The sequence below is a fragment of the Penicillium mononematosum genome (assembly GCF_028829835.1).
Source record: "Penicillium mononematosum strain IBT 11891 chromosome Unknown utg000001l:1.0-4488741.0:1.0-4491989.0, whole genome shotgun sequence".
Classification (NCBI taxonomy): Eukaryota; Fungi; Ascomycota; class Eurotiomycetes; order Eurotiales; family Aspergillaceae; genus Penicillium; species Penicillium mononematosum.
The window spans coordinates 3,987,908-4,008,300 of record NW_026643271.1 but is presented as its reverse complement, the minus strand read 5'-3'; the positions used below and the strand labels follow the sequence as shown (position 1 = coordinate 4,008,300).

Below are 20,393 nucleotides of genomic sequence, written 5' to 3'. Positions count from 1 at the left end.
ACCCGCTTCTGGACTGGCTTCTGGACTGGGTATCACACGGGGCAGGTTTGGCGTAAATTTCGGGGTATAGGACAACGTCTGATGCCAAAGAATGTGTCGCAAGTTCTATTCTATCTTCGTGACGTGGAATATAGGTGGGGATGGTAGGATCGAAGCGTTCGGGGTCGGGATGATGAAAGTGGTCGGAAGAAAGTTGCGAGTGCAATTGGGTCCAACTCCGTTCATCGATGAATTGGTACCCTCGCGCCCCTTCTCTCGTCGGCGGTACCACGTCCCTGAAGTGAACTGAACCTGAATACTGGGGGGTAGCGGCGGGATCGACCGCAACAACTGACCGGATAGCGGTGAGGTCAATACCAGCGCTCGGTGGCTGTTGTCCACTGCGATCGATCTCTGCTCTCTGGATGTCTTTGTCCTGTCTCTGGGGACTCTCCGTTTCAGAGACGCATCACTCTTCGACCTTTCGCACGGGGACCCCACGCCGATGTGCTTGGGATGTGGGGACGTCATCCCCACTGCTTAGACTGTCGGGACGAACGTAGCGCATCTGAAAAGCCGCTTGGCGGGCGGGCTACTGAAATCGAGTGCGAATAGCAGAGCGAAACGACCCCGCGAGAAGTTTGTTGGGGTCTAAAGGTTGTACGGTGTGCATCCAACTACGTAGTCTCTTTCAGTAGTCTTCGTAGAATCCTGAAGTTGTCATTTATGGCTTACTTTTGTTGAAGAATTTAATACCAAGATTTCCTATATCTTCCTTGTATATATGCTCTCTATCACTCTTAGGAGTAAAAATCCCCATAGTGGGCTACTACACCGGGAGCGGAACACGAGAAGTGGGCCTCGGCATGCCGTAGAAGTCTCTGGGACTTCGGCCCACGGTAAATTCGCTAGACTGCCAATATTGTAGTGACAATCTTCTACTCCTCAGGGAGTCGGTATCGGCCTCCCCCCCATTTTCCTCAAGTAGAGCCAACGCTTACTAAAATAATATTGACTCAACCACTCGTGGAAATTATTGGTCTCGGTGTCCTACCAGCTATTGTCGTATCTTATGTGTCGCCAAAATGTTCAGTTTGATTGCACTCCGATGAATATTAGACACAGTATTACAGTTGTTGCTACATCGGTATATATGTATATATTAGTCCGAATGCATGTGACGTACATACGCAAGGAACGCATTTACCATTGATCTTCGCAGGTAGTCTACCCTTGTTCATCGTTAGCCACGGGGCTACCTTGCAAAGTCACCCTAGTAATCGGTCTCCGACATCACCACACATAGAGGTCATGTTACATTGAAAGTTGTTATCCATGTCTCGCATTATGGTCATTCATGTCTTTCAATTCAATCTAGGCTCGTTCCCTCTGGGCTTAACAAATGCCCCCAGTAAAGTCTATATAAACATCAAATTTCGGGCGAAAAGTCATATTCACGCGCGCTTCAACTTCCTTATATCAAATTTCTCTTTTCTTTTTTGATAGTAGGGATCTTTTCCACCGACTCAGCTCCCAGATTTTCACTATGAAGTTCGCTGTCGCAATCTTCAGTGCCACACTACTGGCCACGTTCATCATTGCTTCTCCTCTCGCCTCTCAGCGTGAGGCGGACAGTGAAATACAGCGATCTGCCCAAGCTCCGCGCCGCACAACCCGACCTCACAACCCGGGTACCTCGGAAGTACTTTATCTGAATCAAACATCCCAGGAGACTTACAGCTCAAACTGGGCCGGGGCTGTGCTTATTGGTACCGGATTCACTTCGGTATCTGGAGAGATCACGGTTCCTATCCCCCACCTTCCAAATGGTGCTAATTCCTACACGAACTACTGCGCATCTGCATGGGTCGGCATCGACGGTGATACTTGCAGTACAGCCATTCTACAAACAGGAATCGATTTCTGTATTCAAGGAGGTTCCACGTCATATAACGCGTGGTACGAATGGTATCCAGACTACGCCCGTAACTTTAGCAACATCCAAATTTCGCCCGGAGATGTGACCAAAATGACAGTCGACGCAACTTCCAAGAGTTCCGGTTTCGCTACTATTGAGAACCTATCCACAGGTGTATCTGTGACGCATATATTCCCTTATAGCCTTGGGGGTGACCTCTGCGAATTCAACGCCGAATGGATTGTGGAGGACTTCTCTATAAACAACGCGTTGGCTCCTTTTGCCGACTTTGGCACCGTAGTGTTCTCCAATGCAGTTGCCTCGCGCGGTGGGAATACTTATGGGCCGTTGGGTGCTACCATCATGGACATCTATCAGGATCGGATTCTCACATCTTCTTCTGTTACCAGAAATACCGTCACTATCAGTTACATTTAGGTCTTTAAGAAAAAGCTAAAAAGAAATAATCAAATTTAAACCCTTCAACCCTTTCTCTAGTACATCCCAGTGAAACCGTGGAACAGCGGGATCTAGTGCCGCTGCATTGTTTCGGATGCTTTTCCTTTTTGGTTATATATCACGGTGAGCTTGAGGTTGATATAGCGTTTAACTCATTCTTCTGTTAGTAAGTACCATCAAGTAGAATTCACCGATACTAAAAACGTGCGTGTCCTTGCCTAGACAGGATTAGACATATTGGATCCTTCTACATGACTGTAGGATTTGTGATTTAACCCAAATATAAAGAGGGAACCTAGGGTTCTTCGACAATTATATCGCTTTAGCATCTCTAATGGTGTTTGCGGCGATCCAAAAAGGACCTAAGATATGTCTGTAATGACCAAAACGAGGAAAATTGTGAACATGCAAAACAAAGCCATCACATTATGTTGTTTTAGGGATGGTTAGATTATTCGTGTTCCCAGTTACTTGCTAATCCGGCTCTGTTTATAGTGATAGGTAGTATCAAAATGTGTCATTGGGCTAATGTTATATCCTGTTCGCGCAGGTCTATTCAGACTAAAGAGTCGATGTTCCAGGATCATCTGGCAATTCGATTCCATAAAAGCGCCGGAGAGCATCCTGCACCACGTCGTAACAAGCCCCGTATCGCACAACCTTTATTGTTCTGAAATCAATCATGGTTGAAGAGACTCGAGGATGGTGGAATTTTTGTCTCCCATAGTCAATAACTATATCCGCCACTTCGAGGATCTCTGGCTCGATATCCTCGACCACAGTCTTTGCCCCCTTGCCGGTGATATTGGCCGAAGACCCCATTAAAGGAAGTTGTTCTAGGGCAGCGAGTCGAGATAATTCTTCTAGCAAAGCACCTCCGTTGACCAACATTGCTAGAGTGTCCTCAACGACGCTCTGTGCTAATATTCTGCGTCGAAGCTTTTGTATAATTGGATGATCAGGGCGATATGGCGCGACGATCCCTAGAGGAAAGTCCAGGTCCACCGTCAAGAGTTTGACCATACCCGCTTCCTTTGGGGGAAGAATATGAATGTCTCGATGCAGGAAGTAGCTGCCAACCATTGCATGTCGCTTGTGTGGTTGCCGCTGTTTCGTGAGAAAGATCCTGTCCAGTGCGTCTGGATCGATCGCAGTGATTCCGTAGCCAACGTTCATAGGGAGAATCGCAATACCACCCCGCTTCAGAATTTCGAACACTGCTCTAGCATCTTCTTTTGGATTTGGTACTTTATAGAAAGACATGTTTATTGTACTAAGGAGTGGATGGACTATTGAGCATCATAGGTTTATTCTAGGCATGACAAGTGGACTTTAATACTAAACAGTGCATTGAATCTCGTTTAATAATGTTTGCAATACCGGGGAAACCGAGATGTGTAGCACAGAACTGCTATCTTCTAGGTACTCATGTGAATAACAGCAAATGACACATGCAATAAATCGTGAGCCGTAGGATATCGATAGCGATCGTATCGCACAGCATCAAGTTCCCTTAGATCCTCCCCTTTGTTTCTTGGGTCGGAAGCACCAAATACTTAGCTCACTCAAATTCTCACAGAGGATTCATTAGAAAGGAATTTCCCACGATTGGCACCTTCGTTATCCCTGAGTTGGGATGTAGTCACTTTGGATAATTCGGTTGGCCACACCGCATGCCAAGTTCCCTGTGCACGGACAGAATATTCATGTCCTTTTTCAAGGCCTGGAATCCGCAAATCGACGGTTACATCACGGGTGTGTCTTGCTTGTATCTCAACGAGATCATCCGCGGAGGCAGGTAGCTTGCGTGATACCATAATAGTAGGAACGGACAGTTTCCGTTGGTCCGTTGTGTCACAAATCTCGAAGACACCGAGAACACCAGCCTGAGGGTCCAATGGGGTGCCCCATCTTAAAATGGTGACTGGTGAATCTGCGGCGTTGTAAACAGAAACTTTGATCGGTAGAGCAAATGCTTCCTGTGCCTGCAGGATCGGTGTCTGGGGGGCCAAGGTGACCTGCAAACTCAAGTTTGACTCCATGTTTGCGACCAAAGAAGTGGGTGATCAATGTGACACACTATATCAATGGTGGGGAGTAGAGAATCAATGGTTAAAAGGAGAAAAGGAAAATAAATAAATAGAGTAACGGGGAGTTTAGGCAAGTTACGATTAGTATCGAGGTTTCGAGAGGGCCTTGGGGTGTTGAAGGATCAGAGAGGTGTGATTCGGGCAGAGATTCTTCTCACGCCTTATATCTAGAAACGCCGATCATGTTGACAATCTCTCCTTTGAACCAATCAATGTTGTTAATTGCATGCCAAGTCCACTAGCCTAAACGCTCTACCGCATTCCTCCGGCACTCCGTGAAACCGTGCTTTTTTCGCGCGCTTGGCGTCGCATTGCCTTCCCTAACATGGGTCATTTATCACAATAGCCAAGCCTCTACTAGTCCTAACGCTATTTCCGACGTGACCCTAATGGCTGACCCTAAGCATTGTTGCTGAAGTCAAGAATTCGGCGCCGTCTTGGGTAGTATCTTGGCACTAACTTGGCACCGGAGTCCGGTGACAAACGCACGGTCTGGTGCTTGGCGTGGTATGAATGGAGGGGGCTTTGCCCGTCGTTTAAGGTGAGACGAAGATATGAGTCTTTGCCGATCATATTATTACTGTCAAACTGGGATATGGCCCTCCCTAGGCCCTAAACAGAAACCTTGGTTTTTGTTATGGTCCAGTAGAATAAAGCCGTATTTTATTCCAACAATTACTATAGGCGAGGTATGCTCATTTCTCTACAGTACAATGTCTTTGTGTTCGACAACTTTGAACAGTAGCGATGTAGCCATATTTTTGCATTCTATTTCCGCCCAAACTCAATTTCTATACTTAATCCTATACCTCGGCCAGGATATAGGTACGTCAAACACAAAAAGGTCTGTCTGCCGAGGGGCTTGCAGGGTTTAGCGCCGAGTTCATTGTCAGAACCGATCATGAGGAGTTACATCGAATAACCCCCCGCCTCTTGAAGCATGCTGTGGATGCAGCTTCACAAGTCCTCGCATTCAGCCCGCTAAAGTCCGTCCTTCAGGGGCGCGGGTTTCCGTCGGGCCAAGACGCCATGCACAATGATCTTACTGAAGCTGCAGCCACTTCAATATATCTCCAACCAGTGACAATATTGCCCACGGCCTGCCCCTGGAATTGCAGCTATGTCAAGATATCTTCGACCAGTGACAAGTTTTCCCGCAGGTCTCCCGTGTCCGTTCTATGCAAGATTGGCTACTAGCGTGACCAAACTGTTTCATGCAGAAAGGATACCACCTTCGGGCGACGGGGAGAAGATGGAAGGTGTGCAGGAGAGAGCAAACCGCGCCATTCCACTTCAAAACTGCAATGAGTGTCCAGCGGGCTATATAAAACAGTCGGAGTCCTCTCGAGAATTGGAGCCTTTTTATTCCATCAGCATCCAAGACATCAGAATTACAGTCCGCTCTTCACAGAATCAACCTTCTTGAGACTCTTGAGCTCCAAGCATCATGCGTTTCGCTGCACTCTCCACAGTACTCCTGGCCATTGCACAGCATGTGCAGGCCTTGCCAGTTGAGACAGATGGGACTCCTGCGCTCGATATCACCTTGAGTCGTGTCACTGACACTCGCATCAAGGCTGTCGTAAAGAACTCTGGCAGCGAAGATGTCACATTCGTGCATCTCAACTTTTTCCGTGACGCCGCACCCGTAAAGAAGGTCAATGTCTTCAAAAACGGTACTTACATTTCCCCTGGACCATATCGGTGCAATCCTAACTTCATACCAGATGACGAGGTCACTTTCGAGGGAATCAAGCGCCGGTTCGCCCTCAAGGGTCTGACCAAGGAATCTCTCACTTCTCTTGCTGCAGGAGAGACTTTCGAGGATGAATTCGACATTGCCAGTACCAGTGACTTGTCTAGCGGAGGTCCATTGACTCTTCGTTCGACCGGCCTGGTGCCCCTAGTCACTGATGGTGCAGTTACTGGCTACTTGCCATACCGTTCCAATGATCTCGAGATTGAGGTCGATGGTGTCAAGGCATCCCGCGTGCTGAAGGCTATCAAGACGCTCGATCGTCGTGCTCTTCCAACCTGCAGGGATTCGAGTAAGAAGGCTGCACTTGACAAGGCTCTCAAGAACACCGTCACGCTCGCAAACGCTGCCGCAAAGGCTGCCCTTTCTGGCTCGTCCTCCAAGTATGTGTATACCGTTTTACTACGACTTGACCATTCTAATAGTATCCGATAGGTTCAGCGAGTATTTCAAGACCACCAGCAGCAGCACACGCAAGGTCGTGGCTGATCGCCTTAAGGCTGTGGCCCAGGAGGCCAGCTCGAACAGCGCCACTAAGTACTACTGCGAAGATACCTTGGGATAGTGAGTACCTCCTTTCGGTAACGATTTTATATGAATACCTGGCTTACAAATGCGATACGAATAGCTGCGAGCCCAATGTCTTGGCTTACACCCTGCCATCTCAAGATATCATCGCCAATTGTGATATCTACTACAGCGAGCTCCCGGCATTGACTAACACTTGCCACAACCAAGATCAAGCAACGACTACCCTCCACGAGTTCACCCATGCTCCAGGAGTTTACAGCCCGGGAACCGAAGACTACGGATATGGATACAGCGCTGCAACAGCTCTTTCTAGCGCAGAGGCCGTCTTGAACGCTGACTCTTACGCACTGTATGCTAATGGTGAGTGTCCTATTTTAAGCTCCCCTTAATGAACATCAGCTAACCAGGAAATAGCAATTTCTCTTGGCTGCTAAATGGTCAACTCACCATACAATTGCTCGGGGTGCCGAGTACGAATCGCCAGGGTCAGATTGACTTTGCCAGATATCAAGTTGGATGCATTTTCTGATGGGGCTTATCATTGAAAGACTAGTTATGTTGAGAATTAGTTGCGATAGATTGTGAATGAAAATCCAGTGATGAATATCTTTGCCTTGCGTAATGTAAATATACTCAATTCGGAAGGGCGAATGACATCTACATACGACATACATCGGGATTTCTGGATTCCTCAGTTCCTGACTTTCTTGGCCTTATTCCGATCATTAATAATTGCTTTCCAGATATGCTGGTTCTCGTCGGCAGGCTCACGCTATCAGTTGAACATCAAGATCTGAGATGCAAAGCATGGCCTGGGAACAGTGTGGTGATTTTCTGTCGCACCAGACCTAAAGAACTGAACTACGTACTTCTGCTACTGCGCTGAATTACAGAAATTCTACCCAGGGCGATTCGAGCCGGTGATTCTCCAAAATGGACTTTGGCTTTAACCCACTTGGTCTTTAATGATCACTATAGCAAATGACGATTCAAGATGAACTTTCCACTATGCAGTTCCTCAGCCTTCCAGCCTTCCAGAGTTGACTGGTTCGACGACATACACTTCCACAAAACTTTGTGGTTGCAAATTCAGAAATTATGGGACTCAGAGTAGCATCAGTCTTAACAAATTAAAATAACGCAAAAAGCTTGAAAGACTAGTCCTCGACAGGCAGTGCACCTTCGGTTTGCATCTCAAGAGCAACCTCATCAACCTTCTTCCATACCCTCAATAGATTTCCTCCCACTACCTTACTTGCATCTTTGTCACTGACTCCCCGTTTTAGCAATTCCTTGATCAGATTCGGGAACCTCGACACATCCTCCAATCCCCGAGGAACCGTCGGAATACCATCGAAATCACTACCTATTCCAACATGATCGAAGCCTATAAGCTTACCAATGTATAGGATATGATCAGCCACTCGTTCCAGGGTGGCATGAACAGGGTCTGCGTCTGGAATCCCATCGGCGCGGTCAGAAGCCGTGCAGGAAATGAAGTCTGGTGCAAAATTAACCATAACCAGGGAGTTCCTCTCACGGACCAGCTCCAAGATGTCGTCAGGTACGTTGCGCGGGTGCGGACAAAGTGCATAGGCAGAGCTGTGGCTGTAAATCACTGGAGCACGGCTCCCTATCCATTCGGACTTGCCCGCCCCCAGCACATCACGCATGGTCTCCGTGCTGACATGGGCTAAATCGACGATCATCCCAAGACGGTTCATCTCAAACACCAGCTTCTGACCGTCTTCGCTGACACCGTGCCAGAGAGGATCCGACTTTTTTATTCCTCCACCTGGAAGTTCGAGAATGGCGGCGTCTGCATATCGATTATGGCAATTGTGCGTCAGAGTCGCGTACGAAACCCCTAGCTCATAGAAGATCCGGAGGTGAGCCAGTGAGTTGCCGATCGAATGCAAGCCCTCGATACCAAGCGGTGAGATGATCTTTCCCTCACGGAAAGCGGACATGGCAGTGGTACCATTCGGGGGACTCGAGAAGACCTTGGGATAGGCTTGCTGAACCCTCGACATGATATCCACTTGCTCCATCGTCTCACGCACGCCTATAATTCCCACGTGAGCATACTGTGCAACAGCCATTGTACCGACATATTTCCCATACTTGCTGCGTAATTCTCGTCGGAGAAATCGGTGCCATTCTCGGGACATGGCACGAAAACACTCCAAAACGTACCACCAACCTTGCCTTGTATCAATCGGGGTATGTCAACTTGGCCCGGGAACTTCCCCTGGACAAAAGTCTCAGTGAAGTTGTGATCATATATGCGGTTGTGGAAGTGTTCCCGGACTAAGATGGGAAGGTCGTCATGACCGTCTGTTTTGGGCGATCAGTTATAATGTCCCACGAAGAATTATTCCCTCCAATCTCCATACCGATCAATGGAGTCTGCGACAGGATCTTCTGCACTCTTTCCTCGATGCTAAGGGAGAAAGGCGAGCACGACCGTGTGAACCAGGCAGTGGCTACAAGGACACAAAGAAGCAGCCAGAGTAAATTGAAGGGGTTCTTTGTCCGCCTCAAAGTCGGCGCACCTCCTTGACTCTCTAATACGGGGCTCTTGTCGTCGCTCATTGTTGACATCTACGAGCATGTAGGTCGAAAGAGATTCCAAGGTTCTTATCGATAAGGCTGGTTCACCCCTCGGGACCTCCCGAGGTCTCATTCTGGCCAATGACCCAGGACGAGATCGGTTATAGAAAATCCATACAGAGTAGATCATTGATAATTTCTAGCAAGACCAAATAATATATACATATACTATGTATACTTATGTATTTATCAGTATGTACATTAGTGTGGGTACTGCCAGACGGTGATGATGCTAAGTCAGCAATGAAGTGCACCTGGGCACGTGCACATGAAATTAGGCGGTGAGATCTCGTGTCCAATCACACTGCCTTCAATCCCCGTAGATGCCCCGGTAGATTATCAACTTGAACAAGTGGGCAGGCTCCGTTGTTAACATCCTTTGGGGTCCACGATTTTGTTTTCAAAAACAGAAACATACCATCAGTTCTTCATATTGAAAAGGCTTACATGATGCAGCCCGGCAGGACCACGGCCGGTCTGCTCCCAATTTCGGCAGCAGCTACGCAAAAGTCCGGCTCTGCAGCGCCCGCAAAGAAAACACCCAAGCCCCCTGCTCCACGTCTCAAACTTCTCATTCGACGTTTGCCCCCCCGGTCTAACACAGGCTGAGCTGGAGAGTGCCCTTGGGGATCAGTGGAAGCCTGGGGCAGGAAACGTCGACTGGCTTCAATACAAACCTGGGAAGGTGTCGAAAGAGTAGGATTCACACTCCTCCGACGATATGTTCGTACCGGCCTCGACTAATTAGACTTCTTCAAATAGCCCCAACAAACCATCTCGCCCATCAAGAGCATACATCCACGTTGTGTCCACCGAATGTGTATCCTCGCTCTCGGACGCCGTGCGCCGGGCTTCTTTCCAGGATGCTCGTAATACTCTACATGACCCGATTCTACTTGGCCCTCCCTCACTAGAGTTTGCACCTTATGCCAAGACCCCCGGAAGCCGCTCGCGCAAGGATGCTCGTCAAGGCACGATTGATCAGGATTCAGACTTCATCGCTTTCTTGGAAAGTCTGACTCAGCCCATTACCAAGCCCGCGGCTGTGGATTCTACGGCTGATGGCGAGGATAAGAAGAAGGAAACCGTAACGACAACCCCCCTGGTACAGTTCATCAAAGACAAGAAAGCCAGCAAGGTAAAGGACGGCAGTGGGTCCAAATCCAAGCACAGTCGGTCGGACAAGGAATCAAAGCAGGAGAAAGTGCAAGCTAAAAAGCTTTTGCAACGGGGCGATAAGGAAACTTCGGCAACCTCTTCCGACAAGAAACCCAAAGGAGAAAAGACAAGCAAGGACTCCGTCAAGGCGACCAAGCAGGGAGCCGCTGCCAGTGCCAAGGGAGGCAAGTCGAGTACCACATCCAACACTACAAAGGACACAAAGGACACGAAGGATACAACTGCAACTCCGGAGCGGAAGAGAGAGCGCGGAAATGTTGCAGTAGCCACCAAAATCCTTCAGCGTGACCTTGGACTCTCGACATCTGGTGGGCGACGACGCGGCAAAGGTGGTACGACGGATAATGCGTCACCCAAGAACGAGAGCTCTGGAGACTCCGCTGCTCCATCAACCGGTTTGTCCAAGAAAGAGACAACCAGACCTCCCAAAGCCGCATCATCCACAACCAGTTCATCAAAGCCCAAGGACGGCGAGTCATCCTCACGGCCCGATGCGGCTGCTGCGGCGCCTGCGACCCAACCAGCCAAATCTACTAAAGGCGGCAAAGCAAAACACCCATCGACTGCTAAACAAGCATTCCTCAAGCATGCCAACCCCTCCCAGGGTGTCACCGAGGCGCTCCTGCAGTCTGCGTTCTCCACATTCGGAGCAGTGACGAAGGTCGAGATTGACAAGAAGAAGGGATTCGGATACGTAGATTTTGCTGAACCGGAAGCACTTCGCAGAGCCATCGCTGCGAGTCCCGTGTCGGTGGCCCAGAGTCAAGTGGTGGTCTTGGAGCGCAAAGAGAACCCTGGAGCTGAAAAGTCTCGGAAAGGCCGCGAAGGTTTCGCTGCCAATAAGGCTAAGGCTCCCACCGAGGCGGCTGGAAGCGCTTCAGGAGCTGGCGGTAATGCTGGAGGTAACCCTGGCTCCTCCCGCGGATCTCGTGGAGGGCGTGGATCACGGAATAAGGGACCCAAGGGTGGAGCTTCAGAGAAGACTGGAGGCACCGAGGCGGAGTGACGGAGTGACGGCGGGCCTACATATTGAGTTTTGTAGCAGTTCACGAGACATGATACCCGAGGGCATGACAGGTTTTATCGATAACTATATGATGACCGCAGCAAAGGATTTTGCAATAACCAATTCATTGAACCAGGCAGGAACGTATTTCACAAGCGAGTTGCGCAGTCCAATACACATAGTAAATGCGATAAATTACAACTAGATATTGCAACAACAGTTGCCTATATGAACTTTTACTTGTAGCCTTATGCTTTTTATATGTATCAAGCCACTTTACAGAGTTCAAGTAAATCTACTACTCCGTGACTCAGATATATATTTCTGGAGTGCAGTGATGTATTTTTCAATATCATAACAATGCAAGTTTTCAATCTATTCGAAATTGATATGTACTACTAAAGATGCCTATGAATGGCTATCGGCAAATAAAAACATAATAAACAAGCGTTGGTTGAGATATAAGTGTAGCATATATCACATTGACTATGGTGTTTTGGCTGCGCAGCTCGTGAAATACGTTACTAAAATTTCAATATTCGAAGGACGTAGCGAGCTCGGACGGGACAGCGATCTATAGATGCCGGCATCTACAACTAGAAGCACAAGAATGTCAAACCTTAACGAGAGTTTCAAGAAGTTTCTGGACGGCCCAAAAGACAATCTACATATGTACATTTGGAACGCTACGAGGTCAGATTGAAATGAAACCCAATGAGATGAATATAAATTTGTTCACTATCTGCATAAACCCCTCACAACTCCCTATACCATCTACCGATATGGAAGAGGACCTTTCAGACCTCCTCGACACCCACCAGGACCGACCGACCGAAGTCAGACGTCGAGACCAGGTCAAGATCATCACCACTCCCTGGACCGAAACACAGACACTGCGAACAGCACGCGTGACAGTCGAGGCGGGAGTAAAAAGGTTTCACTTTAGGGCATCGAGGACATGTAGTCATCAGCAAGGGTGGAGATTCTGTGGCTCTTTTAAAGAGTTTAGAAAGGGGACGTCTACTCTAAAGTGATTCTTTGAACTGTGGAAATGGTCAGTGAAATGTTCAGGAACAGTGTGGGATGTGTTTTCCACTGTATGGGGAGGGAGAACATACGTAGAGTCGCTTGAAAAACAGTAGAAGGTCCGGGGCCATGGGCTTATTTATATTCCTGCCAGTCGCGCTAACGCTAAGCGAGAGAGTCTCTAGTTTGCCTGGTTTGCTTCGTTTGTCAAGTTTGGATTTACCGTGGTGGATCCGGTTCACCCAATCATTTGTCAATTCCGAGCTCGGTCTTTTGCTTGGGTGGGTCCTCTGTAGAAATTTTCAACAGCTTGTTCGGCTACGGAGTGTTCCATAGGTTGTACATAGTCTGGTCCTTTTTCATTACTTGAGATTATTTGTTCCCGAGGTCTGTCTATAATTCTATGTGTCAAGTAATCATCTGGAACTAGAGTAGAATGGGAGTCTCTTTCGGCAAGCCGAAAAGCTAACTTAACTAAGTCTATTCACCGGTTCGGTTCATTGGATTAATTTTGTTATACATATACGGGAATACTCCGTACATCGTTAGGACATACTATGATACGATGATAATGTGTACAATATAATGTAGGTGCCCTCAGTCTGCCTCACGTTGAGTATCATCAAGTACAACACTAATCTACCCTAAGTATATTTATATCATAGTGTGCGTAGCTATGTCCCCGTGGGTTGCACCGAAAGGCCCTTTTGTACAGTAGTACTTTTGCTATCGTATGTCAATTTCTCTCTCGAGTATTCCACATGTAAAATGATGCAATACTAGATTTTCAACCCCAATCATCCGTCAAAAGTGCGTCTTCCGAAATACCCGTCGACGTCGGCCCGCGCACCCTTATCGCTTATCGCCTCTCCACGGTATGCGGGGATCTCATCCCCAGACCCGTGGCTTTGTACACTCTTCAAGAATGCCACGCCCTAAGGTCCATCCAGCGAATCGGCTGCGAGCAAACACTGCATGCACTGCCTGTCGTGCCTCCAAGAAGCGCTGCAGTGGTTATTTCCCGTGCACCAACTGTATTCACAAAGGACGCGGCCGCTCATGCACCCCATTCAAGTCCTTACCAAATGCAGGCCTCCGAAGCCGCCTCGTACCTGATTCTGGACCCACAATTGAGGCACCTCAGACATCGAGGGGAATGACAGTCGATTTGCAAAACCCTTCGCATGATATTGGTACACCTCATCCTGAGTTTGAAACGCTGGAGGTGGGATCACACTCGCCTGAAGTTACACATCAGACGCATCCGCGCATGCTCCGTAACCTGCAAGGGGAACGAGGTATGAAAATTTGCGACTGTCATGCACATCGTTTGATTGACGCTGTCCGCAGTGTACGTCGGGAAAGCCGCCTCTCTGTCATTTCTACAACTGCTTCGGGATACGGTGACCCAACATATCGGGCCCTCACAGTTCTCTCATAATGGGGGCAGCGAGGATATGCTAGAGGCAGAGGCTCATCATGATTCGTTAAATTCCTCCGAAGAAAGTTGCACTATTGATGAGAAGGATCGATTTATCCAAAATTATCACGCGGCGGTAAGATGAATGTCAATAATAAAGACCGGATAAATTACTGACAAACTGCGAGACGAGCGGGTTTTTCAATTTGAGCCTTGGTGACGACATTTCGTGTTCGTTGGTTGGTCCAGCAGAGCCCAAAACCGACCGGGAAAAGACTAGGGCTGCCATCATAGACCTTATGGTCGCTATCGGAGCACAATCCCTCCCAAACGACCGAAAAACCCTTCAGGTTGAGCGATTCTACTTTGCTCGCGGCCAACGCAGGGCTTTTGCCAATATGCTGGAAGATCCTAGCGTGGATTTGGTCCGAGTGTTTCTACTCATGTCCTTTTATATGCTGGGAGCATGCCGCCGAAACACTGCATTTATGTACCTGGGAGTGGCATCACGAGCAGCAGTGGCGCTTGGTTTCCATGCAGACTTTCCAGCGCCAAGAAGCCCCGACGAAAGTGATGAGAGAAATGAACGGTAGGAGCTTCTGGCAAAATCTGTTTGGCCCAGCTAATCCATAATAGGTCACGATTATGGATGAGTTTATGTATTCTTGATCTGCTTGTCAGTTCGATCCTTGGGAGACCTTCTGCTATATCACCTCTCTTGCCCGAAAATCGACAAGAACCTAGTTGGATTGGGGCCGCACCGGCTGATCATGGCCTGGTGGCTTCATATCAGTTATCGTTGATCCTGGACGAAATAATAAACTGTCTTTACAGTGAAAAGGCCGCATCCGCACAGCAAGCAGACCTACTATTATGCAAATTAAACGCCTGGGGTGCATGTCTGCCGCAATCATTAAAGACATCGTCTTTAGAACATAAAGACCAGAGCACTTTCCGAGAGCACACAATTAGAAATATGCATGTTGCATGTTCGTATCATTTTGCCGTGATTTTAGTGACCAGACCTTTCCTTGTCTCGGTCTTGAGTGTCCGGCTGGCCCGGCTACACCAGAGCCTCTCGACCAGTGTGCCCAGTGATGTGCCTGAGGAGGACCCAGCCCATTCTCGACTCGCGGCAGCATGTATTGATTCTGCTGTATACATGCTGCAAACATGTCTGGAGGTTCATAAGTCCGGCCTTCTTCTTCGGAATATGTGTATCCTCAAGTCCGTCTGCATGGATACTCTTCTAGTGACTCCAATACTAACATTCGACAGAGCATTTATCTTCGCCGCAGCCCTTGTCCTCGGGTTCTCCATGTTCTCTCAGCGTGACGTTGATCCCGAGATTGATGATGTGTTCCGCGGTGCCCTGACTATCTTGCGCATGCTGGCGTCGCAGTCTGCCCAGGCAGCGCACTACTTAGAAATAATAACGAAGCTAGAGGCCGCTATAAACAAGCAGCGCCAGCAGCTCGCTGCCCAAGCCCGCCAGCGACGAAGCCAATACGTCAGTCGGATTTTTAGCTTGAACGATAACCCGGCAACACCGCGGACACAAAATGAGGGGGACGAAGAAGAAGCGAGAAATGCAACCCCACTTCTATCGCAGAGTGTCACACCATACGCGTGGTTACGTACAGACGATGGAACAGCAGCAGCTGTCTCACCCCCAATGGTCGATGGCGCTTTATTTGATTGGGAGGGTATGGATTTGCCGTTGTGGGATAGTTTTCCATTTCTCGCCGAATCTACTACAATATGATGAATACAATTACTATAAGGTTTAGTAGGACTACATGAGCTTGTGATCCCAAACGAAGATTTGCAAGATTTAATTTGCTTAAACCGATGGCTTCACGGTCGGAATCAAGAACCCGGGAGGAAAAAGGTTCGAGGTATCCCAGTAGAGCTGGTAAATGCCGTCGACATGCGTACCCTTCAGACGGAACGAATCGCATAGCAGGCCATTCTCATTTTGCCACATGAGATACCTGCCATAGGAAAGAAATTGATCTACCTTCGCATCGTCCGGTGTATCGACATCATTCCCAGTGAAACCTACAGGTAGCACCTTATTGGGTGTGGGACGGATGTATAAGGAGGTGTCAGGGTCAAAGGTGTAATCCTTGTCAGTGGCTGTAGCGATAATTCCGGAGTTTTTGAAAACAACTAATCGAGGATTAGCTGTTGATCTGCCTAAAAAGGACACAAATGGACATGATGTGAGAAAGAAATAGATCTTACATGTCACATCGGTTGTTACCGATCCAGCCATCCACTGAGAAGAGTTGCCGACATATGCGAATCCAAGGTGTTCGCGTTAGGTGGGCATTAGACTGAGGTGAGAAATGGTATAACCGTCTGAATAGAAGACATTAGCTCCCTCAGGAGCTACACCGTAGGCAAGAATAGAGAAGGATTCTGTTAGATAGCGTGTTTGCAGCTCCGACTGAGACAGTGCAGCCATAGCTTGCGAAGAAAAAGTGATACTGGTCGGTAGGTCATCCAATCTCATTTTTTGGAGAGTCTGGGAAGAAGATTATTTGGATATTAGGGCTAGGCGTGTAGTTGGGCATCTATGTTATATCCCATTGTCAGACGTAGGGTGATGCAGTCAGATTCTGCATTCGACGGCTGACACTTGGATCAACTATGTAACGTTGGAATAATAGCACAATATTTATAAATCCTGCATATATCTCAATTTTCCCTTCTATTTGAATCTGATTACATTCAAATTAATACGCAATTAGTGACAAGGAACACTTTTATATACGGTTGTAGAAAGTGATATTGTTGAGTCACAACACCTTAGAATTGCCAAAATAACTAGCTCTCATCCAAACTATTCGGTCGATTACTCATGGAGCCAGCTAGGCAGTGGCAGGTAAGCAAGGGTATGCTGCATTGTGACCCTCCGACTGGCTACTTCTTACTGGTGAGCAACCAGAGATTGTTTATCTTCTTGGTGTTGGATACTCGATCATTGAAGTCGAAAGAGAAAGAATGGTAATGGAGATGCGATACAGATGGAGAAAACACTGTGTGGATTGACTGTCTCGCACGAGGAGAGGAGGAAGAGAAGGAGAGAGGAGAGAGCTATCAACCTATGTAGGTTCTATCACATGGTGATGCCTCCGGCATCCAACAAATGGCCTACCTGGACAGAGGATATATAGTATAACCGGGTACATCCTTTGTGGTCCTGTCCCTGAAAATCTCGGAATTCTACGGGCGATAATACAGAAGTGCGCCCTATTTCAGCGCCACATTTGATGTCAATGAGCCTCTTTTTCGGCGAAATCATGCAGCCGAAGTCGCTTCGCTCACACTTGCTCTCCGCCGTCTAATCATGGTCTTTAAAGCACGCAAAGAGACTATAACTTGGGTTCCAATAGAATTGACTCAAAATGCCTATCAATACATTCTATTCTGAGCTAGTCTCGCGTTTCCTTTTCAGGGAAGGCCAAGTCTTTGCCTCCACCACTCTCTGTCCCATCTGCCATTGCTCGTAAGCCAATCCAACTGGCTAGCTAAACATTCCTCCTGCTGGGGCGAGAAAATGGCGGGCCCCTGTGATTCGAGATATTGAAAGAAATGCACGACCGCGTCAACATTTTCTCTCGGCTGCTGTCTTGCCCAATCCATGGAGCAACTCATAACCATGTAAACAAGCAAGTCTGCAGCGGTGGTATATGGTAGACCATGTGTTCCGGTTCCCGCGATGGTTGTTGTTCCTTGTGGAACGTAGGGGAACTTTGATAAGTGAGCACGTAAATAGAGCATAGTGGCATTTACAGTGTTCACTCACTATTTCCCCTGGTATAAAAAGAAGGGGCGTACCGTTGACTTCGAGGAAGCCGAGTCGTTGCTGAAAACTGTTTGGGTGCATGGACAGTAGTCTCTGCTTCAGCAGGTCCGAAGCCCCGGAGGGAAGCTCGTTTACCCGATCGTCGAACCCATTTCCAAGAAAGATGAGAAATTCAACTTTCCCTGCCTATCACGAGAATCAAATTAGTTTCTCCTTTGGGTTTATTATATTTCCTCATTCATGGAAATGAAAGACACACCTCCTTTACCTGATGATCAAGGAAATATCTCCATACGGCGAGTTCGCCGGTCACAAGCAATCGAACATGTTGGAACTCTGCAAACCCCCGAAGGTAGGCTAAGGTTTGTCTGGCATCGGCCTCTAGGGAAACAAATTCAGCAGCCATGACGGAATCTGAATAGAGAGATACCGGGCATCAGGCTCACGAATACTGGGTTTATATAAACATACTAGCCAGATACTATTTCCAATCGCCATATTGTAAGACTGTGTGAAGCTTCAATGCCCCGAGGTCTTACCTCCTACTTCTCAAAGAAACTGACCTATTTTTTACTGTAGTGTGAGAAAGCTAGGGGTTTATCTCACTTTCTAAATATCAATATGTTGATCCGAAGCGGGATTCTCTTTGTTTCCGGGACTGTTCTTTATCATCAAGCAGTTATACTCAGCAGTGTACAATTTATTTCAATATTTGAGACAATTGTTTCGTCCCAGAGAACCAGATTTTTTTTTTTCCTTTTTCCTTTTTTGTTTTCTATTTTCTTTTCCTTTCTGGGGTGTGGAAATTAAATGCCCTTTTGCAAGGGCGAGTCAGGACTGTAATGTTCCAAACAACCCTAACAAAGAAAATCAAGAACAGGTAGAAAAGCAGGTCAAAAACAAGTCAACACGAAGCAAAATAAGTCAACACGAAGCAAAATAAGTCAACACGAAGCAAAACAAGTCAACACAAAGCAAAACAAGTAAAAACAAGAATGAAAGCAAATTAAACCATTTCAGAATCAACAGCGAGCTCGTCCAGCCCCCAACAGCCATGTCGTTTAGCCCCCTCGACTGATCCAAACCAATTAATCCGAGGAGGAGGCGGCAGTTCATTGTTAGCCCTCATCTCCTTCATAAGATCGAGTGCTGGCTCCCATCTTCTTCGCCTAAGCTGTTCTTCGGGCAAAGTAAATTCTTCCCACATAGCCTGGAACTTAGGGCTGAGGGTTATTCCTTCGGGGTGCTTTCTTGCTGTGCCTAACATGTCGACCCACTGAGTATCCAAACCATTGACGTGGTCAATATCTCGATAACACAGCCACAAGACCGCCTCAGTGAACGCGCTTCGGTTGAGAATCTTAATTGGATAAAGCTCAGTCCACGGACCCGACATTCCCTCGGGCATATATGGTGGAAGTCGAGGATCATTGGAAAGCATCAAGTGGGGATCATCCGCAGTAGGGGGGGATGTCCCAAAGTCAAAAGCGTCTGGAAGCGACCAAAGCTGGCCAGATTTGGGGTACAGTCGTAGCACGTCGTGTTCAGGATATAGAGCCTGGATGTGAAAATGCACCGGAGGAATAAGGTAATCATTCAGCGTCGTTCTTACGACGTGGCATCCAGGGTCTGTGCAAGGTGTGAATCCCGCAGCGAACAAGGCATTAGAGGCCGTCTGAATCAAATGATCATGAACCAAGAATTGAATATCCTATAAAGTTAGACTTTGACCTAAGAACAAAACATAAGGGGACACGTACTTCGTTATAAGGTCTCCAGTCGCCAACTAAATAGCCGGCCATCGCGCCCCAAAGAATATTGGGAACTTGCGCTTCGTCCAGGATTCTAGCCACATCTGCAGCTGGCCTTACTTGATGGTTGAGTGCTTTCATTCTTGCTTCTTCGGACTCAAACTTTCGTGGCGGGTCACCACGATGAAACATGAATTTTGCATAATACATGATGGCTGGTCAGGGGAACCGTAAATGCCTTGGAGCAGTTGAGGGCTGATACTTTTATAAGTGCGGACTCGGGCCTTTTTAATATCCCCCTCTTCCTGCTCCTCCGAGTCCTTTGACTCGACTAGCCCTTCAAATCTTCCATTCTATTTGTGGATATAAAATTCTACGTGGGTCGTTAATGTAATGAAAGGATATTATCCTAAAAGAATAGACTTCGAGACTCGGCGGATGATCCATACAGTAATGAGGGAGAGTGGTGTCTAGCCAGCGGCAATTAAATAAGAACAAAGACATCGGGAGATAGTTCCAAAAATACATACCCAGGACTGCAAAGTGGATCGTTTCGTGTAAGTCTCGTTTCAACGTCTCTTTGACTAAAGAGTGTTCAAAAAAATGTCTCTCTGGCACCTAATCTAACACAACAAAGACGTATCCCTTCGGTTATTGGGTCCCCCCCTCAAAAAGAAGAAAAAGAAAAAGAAAAGAGAAGAAAGAAAATAGATGCTGCAGTACTTTCGGGCACGAAGATCATAATTCCACGGGCTTTGATCAATCCCTCATTCTACCACGGAGTATGCACCCTCCTTTTCCTGATCTTCTCGAAGCCATGCCAGGATTCTCAGACAAAGAAAAGAAAAGAA

At 47.6% G+C, this 20,393-nt stretch overlaps 10 protein-coding genes across 10 annotated transcripts; 4 read left to right on the top strand and 6 right to left on the bottom strand.

The window, feature by feature from the left end:
• Positions 1-1,525: 1,525 nt before the first annotated feature.
• On the top strand, positions 1,526-2,335 carry N7519_001524 (A4/G1 family peptidase; the record flags this gene model as incomplete). The annotated part of the gene is made up of 1 exon (XM_057288302.1): positions 1,526-2,335. One exon carries the CDS (start codon positions 1,526-1,528, stop codon positions 2,333-2,335), a length of 810 nt encoding a protein of 269 aa, XP_057154385.1.
• Positions 2,336-2,917: 582 nt separating this feature from the next.
• On the bottom strand, positions 2,918-3,619 carry N7519_001523 (uncharacterized protein; the record flags this gene model as incomplete). The annotated part of the gene is made up of 1 exon (XM_057288301.1): positions 2,918-3,619. The coding sequence occupies one exon, from the start codon at positions 3,617-3,619 to the stop codon at positions 2,918-2,920; it is 702 nt and encodes a 233-aa protein (XP_057154384.1).
• A 302-nt stretch (positions 3,620-3,921) lies between these two features.
• Positions 3,922-4,398, bottom strand: N7519_001522 (uncharacterized protein; the record flags this gene model as incomplete). Its single annotated transcript, XM_057288300.1, has 1 exon — positions 3,922-4,398. The coding sequence occupies one exon, from the start codon at positions 4,396-4,398 to the stop codon at positions 3,922-3,924; it is 477 nt and encodes a 158-aa protein (XP_057154383.1).
• A 1,495-nt stretch (positions 4,399-5,893) lies between these two features.
• mep20 (uncharacterized protein) lies at positions 5,894-7,167 on the top strand (the record flags this gene model as incomplete). Its single annotated transcript, XM_057288299.1, has 5 exons — positions 5,894-6,122; positions 6,174-6,585; positions 6,638-6,766; positions 6,831-7,093; positions 7,148-7,167. 5 exons carry the CDS (start codon positions 5,894-5,896, stop codon positions 7,165-7,167), a joined length of 1,053 nt encoding a protein of 350 aa, XP_057154382.1.
• Positions 7,168-7,890: 723 nt separating this feature from the next.
• Positions 7,891-9,337, bottom strand: N7519_001520 (putative dipeptidase; the record flags this gene model as incomplete). Its single annotated transcript, XM_057288298.1, has 3 exons — positions 7,891-8,798; positions 8,858-9,070; positions 9,130-9,337. The coding sequence occupies 3 exons, from the start codon at positions 9,335-9,337 to the stop codon at positions 7,891-7,893; spliced, it is 1,329 nt and encodes a 442-aa protein (XP_057154381.1).
• A 459-nt stretch (positions 9,338-9,796) lies between these two features.
• On the top strand, positions 9,797-11,531 carry N7519_001519 (putative nonsense-mediated mRNA decay protein Upf3; the record flags this gene model as incomplete). The annotated part of the gene is made up of 2 exons (XM_057288297.1): positions 9,797-9,939; positions 10,109-11,531. The coding sequence occupies 2 exons, from the start codon at positions 9,797-9,799 to the stop codon at positions 11,529-11,531; spliced, it is 1,566 nt and encodes a 521-aa protein (XP_057154380.1).
• Positions 11,532-13,434: 1,903 nt separating this feature from the next.
• On the top strand, positions 13,435-15,742 carry N7519_001518 (Zn(II)2Cys6 transcription factor; the record flags this gene model as incomplete). The annotated part of the gene is made up of 4 exons (XM_057288296.1): positions 13,435-13,855; positions 13,908-14,113; positions 14,166-14,566; positions 14,614-15,742. The coding sequence occupies 4 exons, from the start codon at positions 13,435-13,437 to the stop codon at positions 15,740-15,742; spliced, it is 2,157 nt and encodes a 718-aa protein (XP_057154379.1).
• A 78-nt stretch (positions 15,743-15,820) lies between these two features.
• N7519_001517 (uncharacterized protein) lies at positions 15,821-16,495 on the bottom strand (the record flags this gene model as incomplete). The annotated part of the gene is made up of 2 exons (XM_057288295.1): positions 15,821-16,149; positions 16,339-16,495. The coding sequence occupies 2 exons, from the start codon at positions 16,493-16,495 to the stop codon at positions 15,821-15,823; spliced, it is 486 nt and encodes a 161-aa protein (XP_057154378.1).
• Positions 16,496-17,436: 941 nt separating this feature from the next.
• On the bottom strand, positions 17,437-18,197 carry N7519_001516 (uncharacterized protein; the record flags this gene model as incomplete). The annotated part of the gene is made up of 3 exons (XM_057288294.1): positions 17,437-17,736; positions 17,792-17,977; positions 18,051-18,197. 3 exons carry the CDS (start codon positions 18,195-18,197, stop codon positions 17,437-17,439), a joined length of 633 nt encoding a protein of 210 aa, XP_057154377.1.
• Positions 18,198-18,797: 600 nt separating this feature from the next.
• On the bottom strand, positions 18,798-19,752 carry N7519_001515 (uncharacterized protein; the record flags this gene model as incomplete). The annotated part of the gene is made up of 2 exons (XM_057288293.1): positions 18,798-19,502; positions 19,552-19,752. 2 exons carry the CDS (start codon positions 19,750-19,752, stop codon positions 18,798-18,800), a joined length of 906 nt encoding a protein of 301 aa, XP_057154376.1.
• Positions 19,753-20,393: the final 641 nt, after the last annotated feature.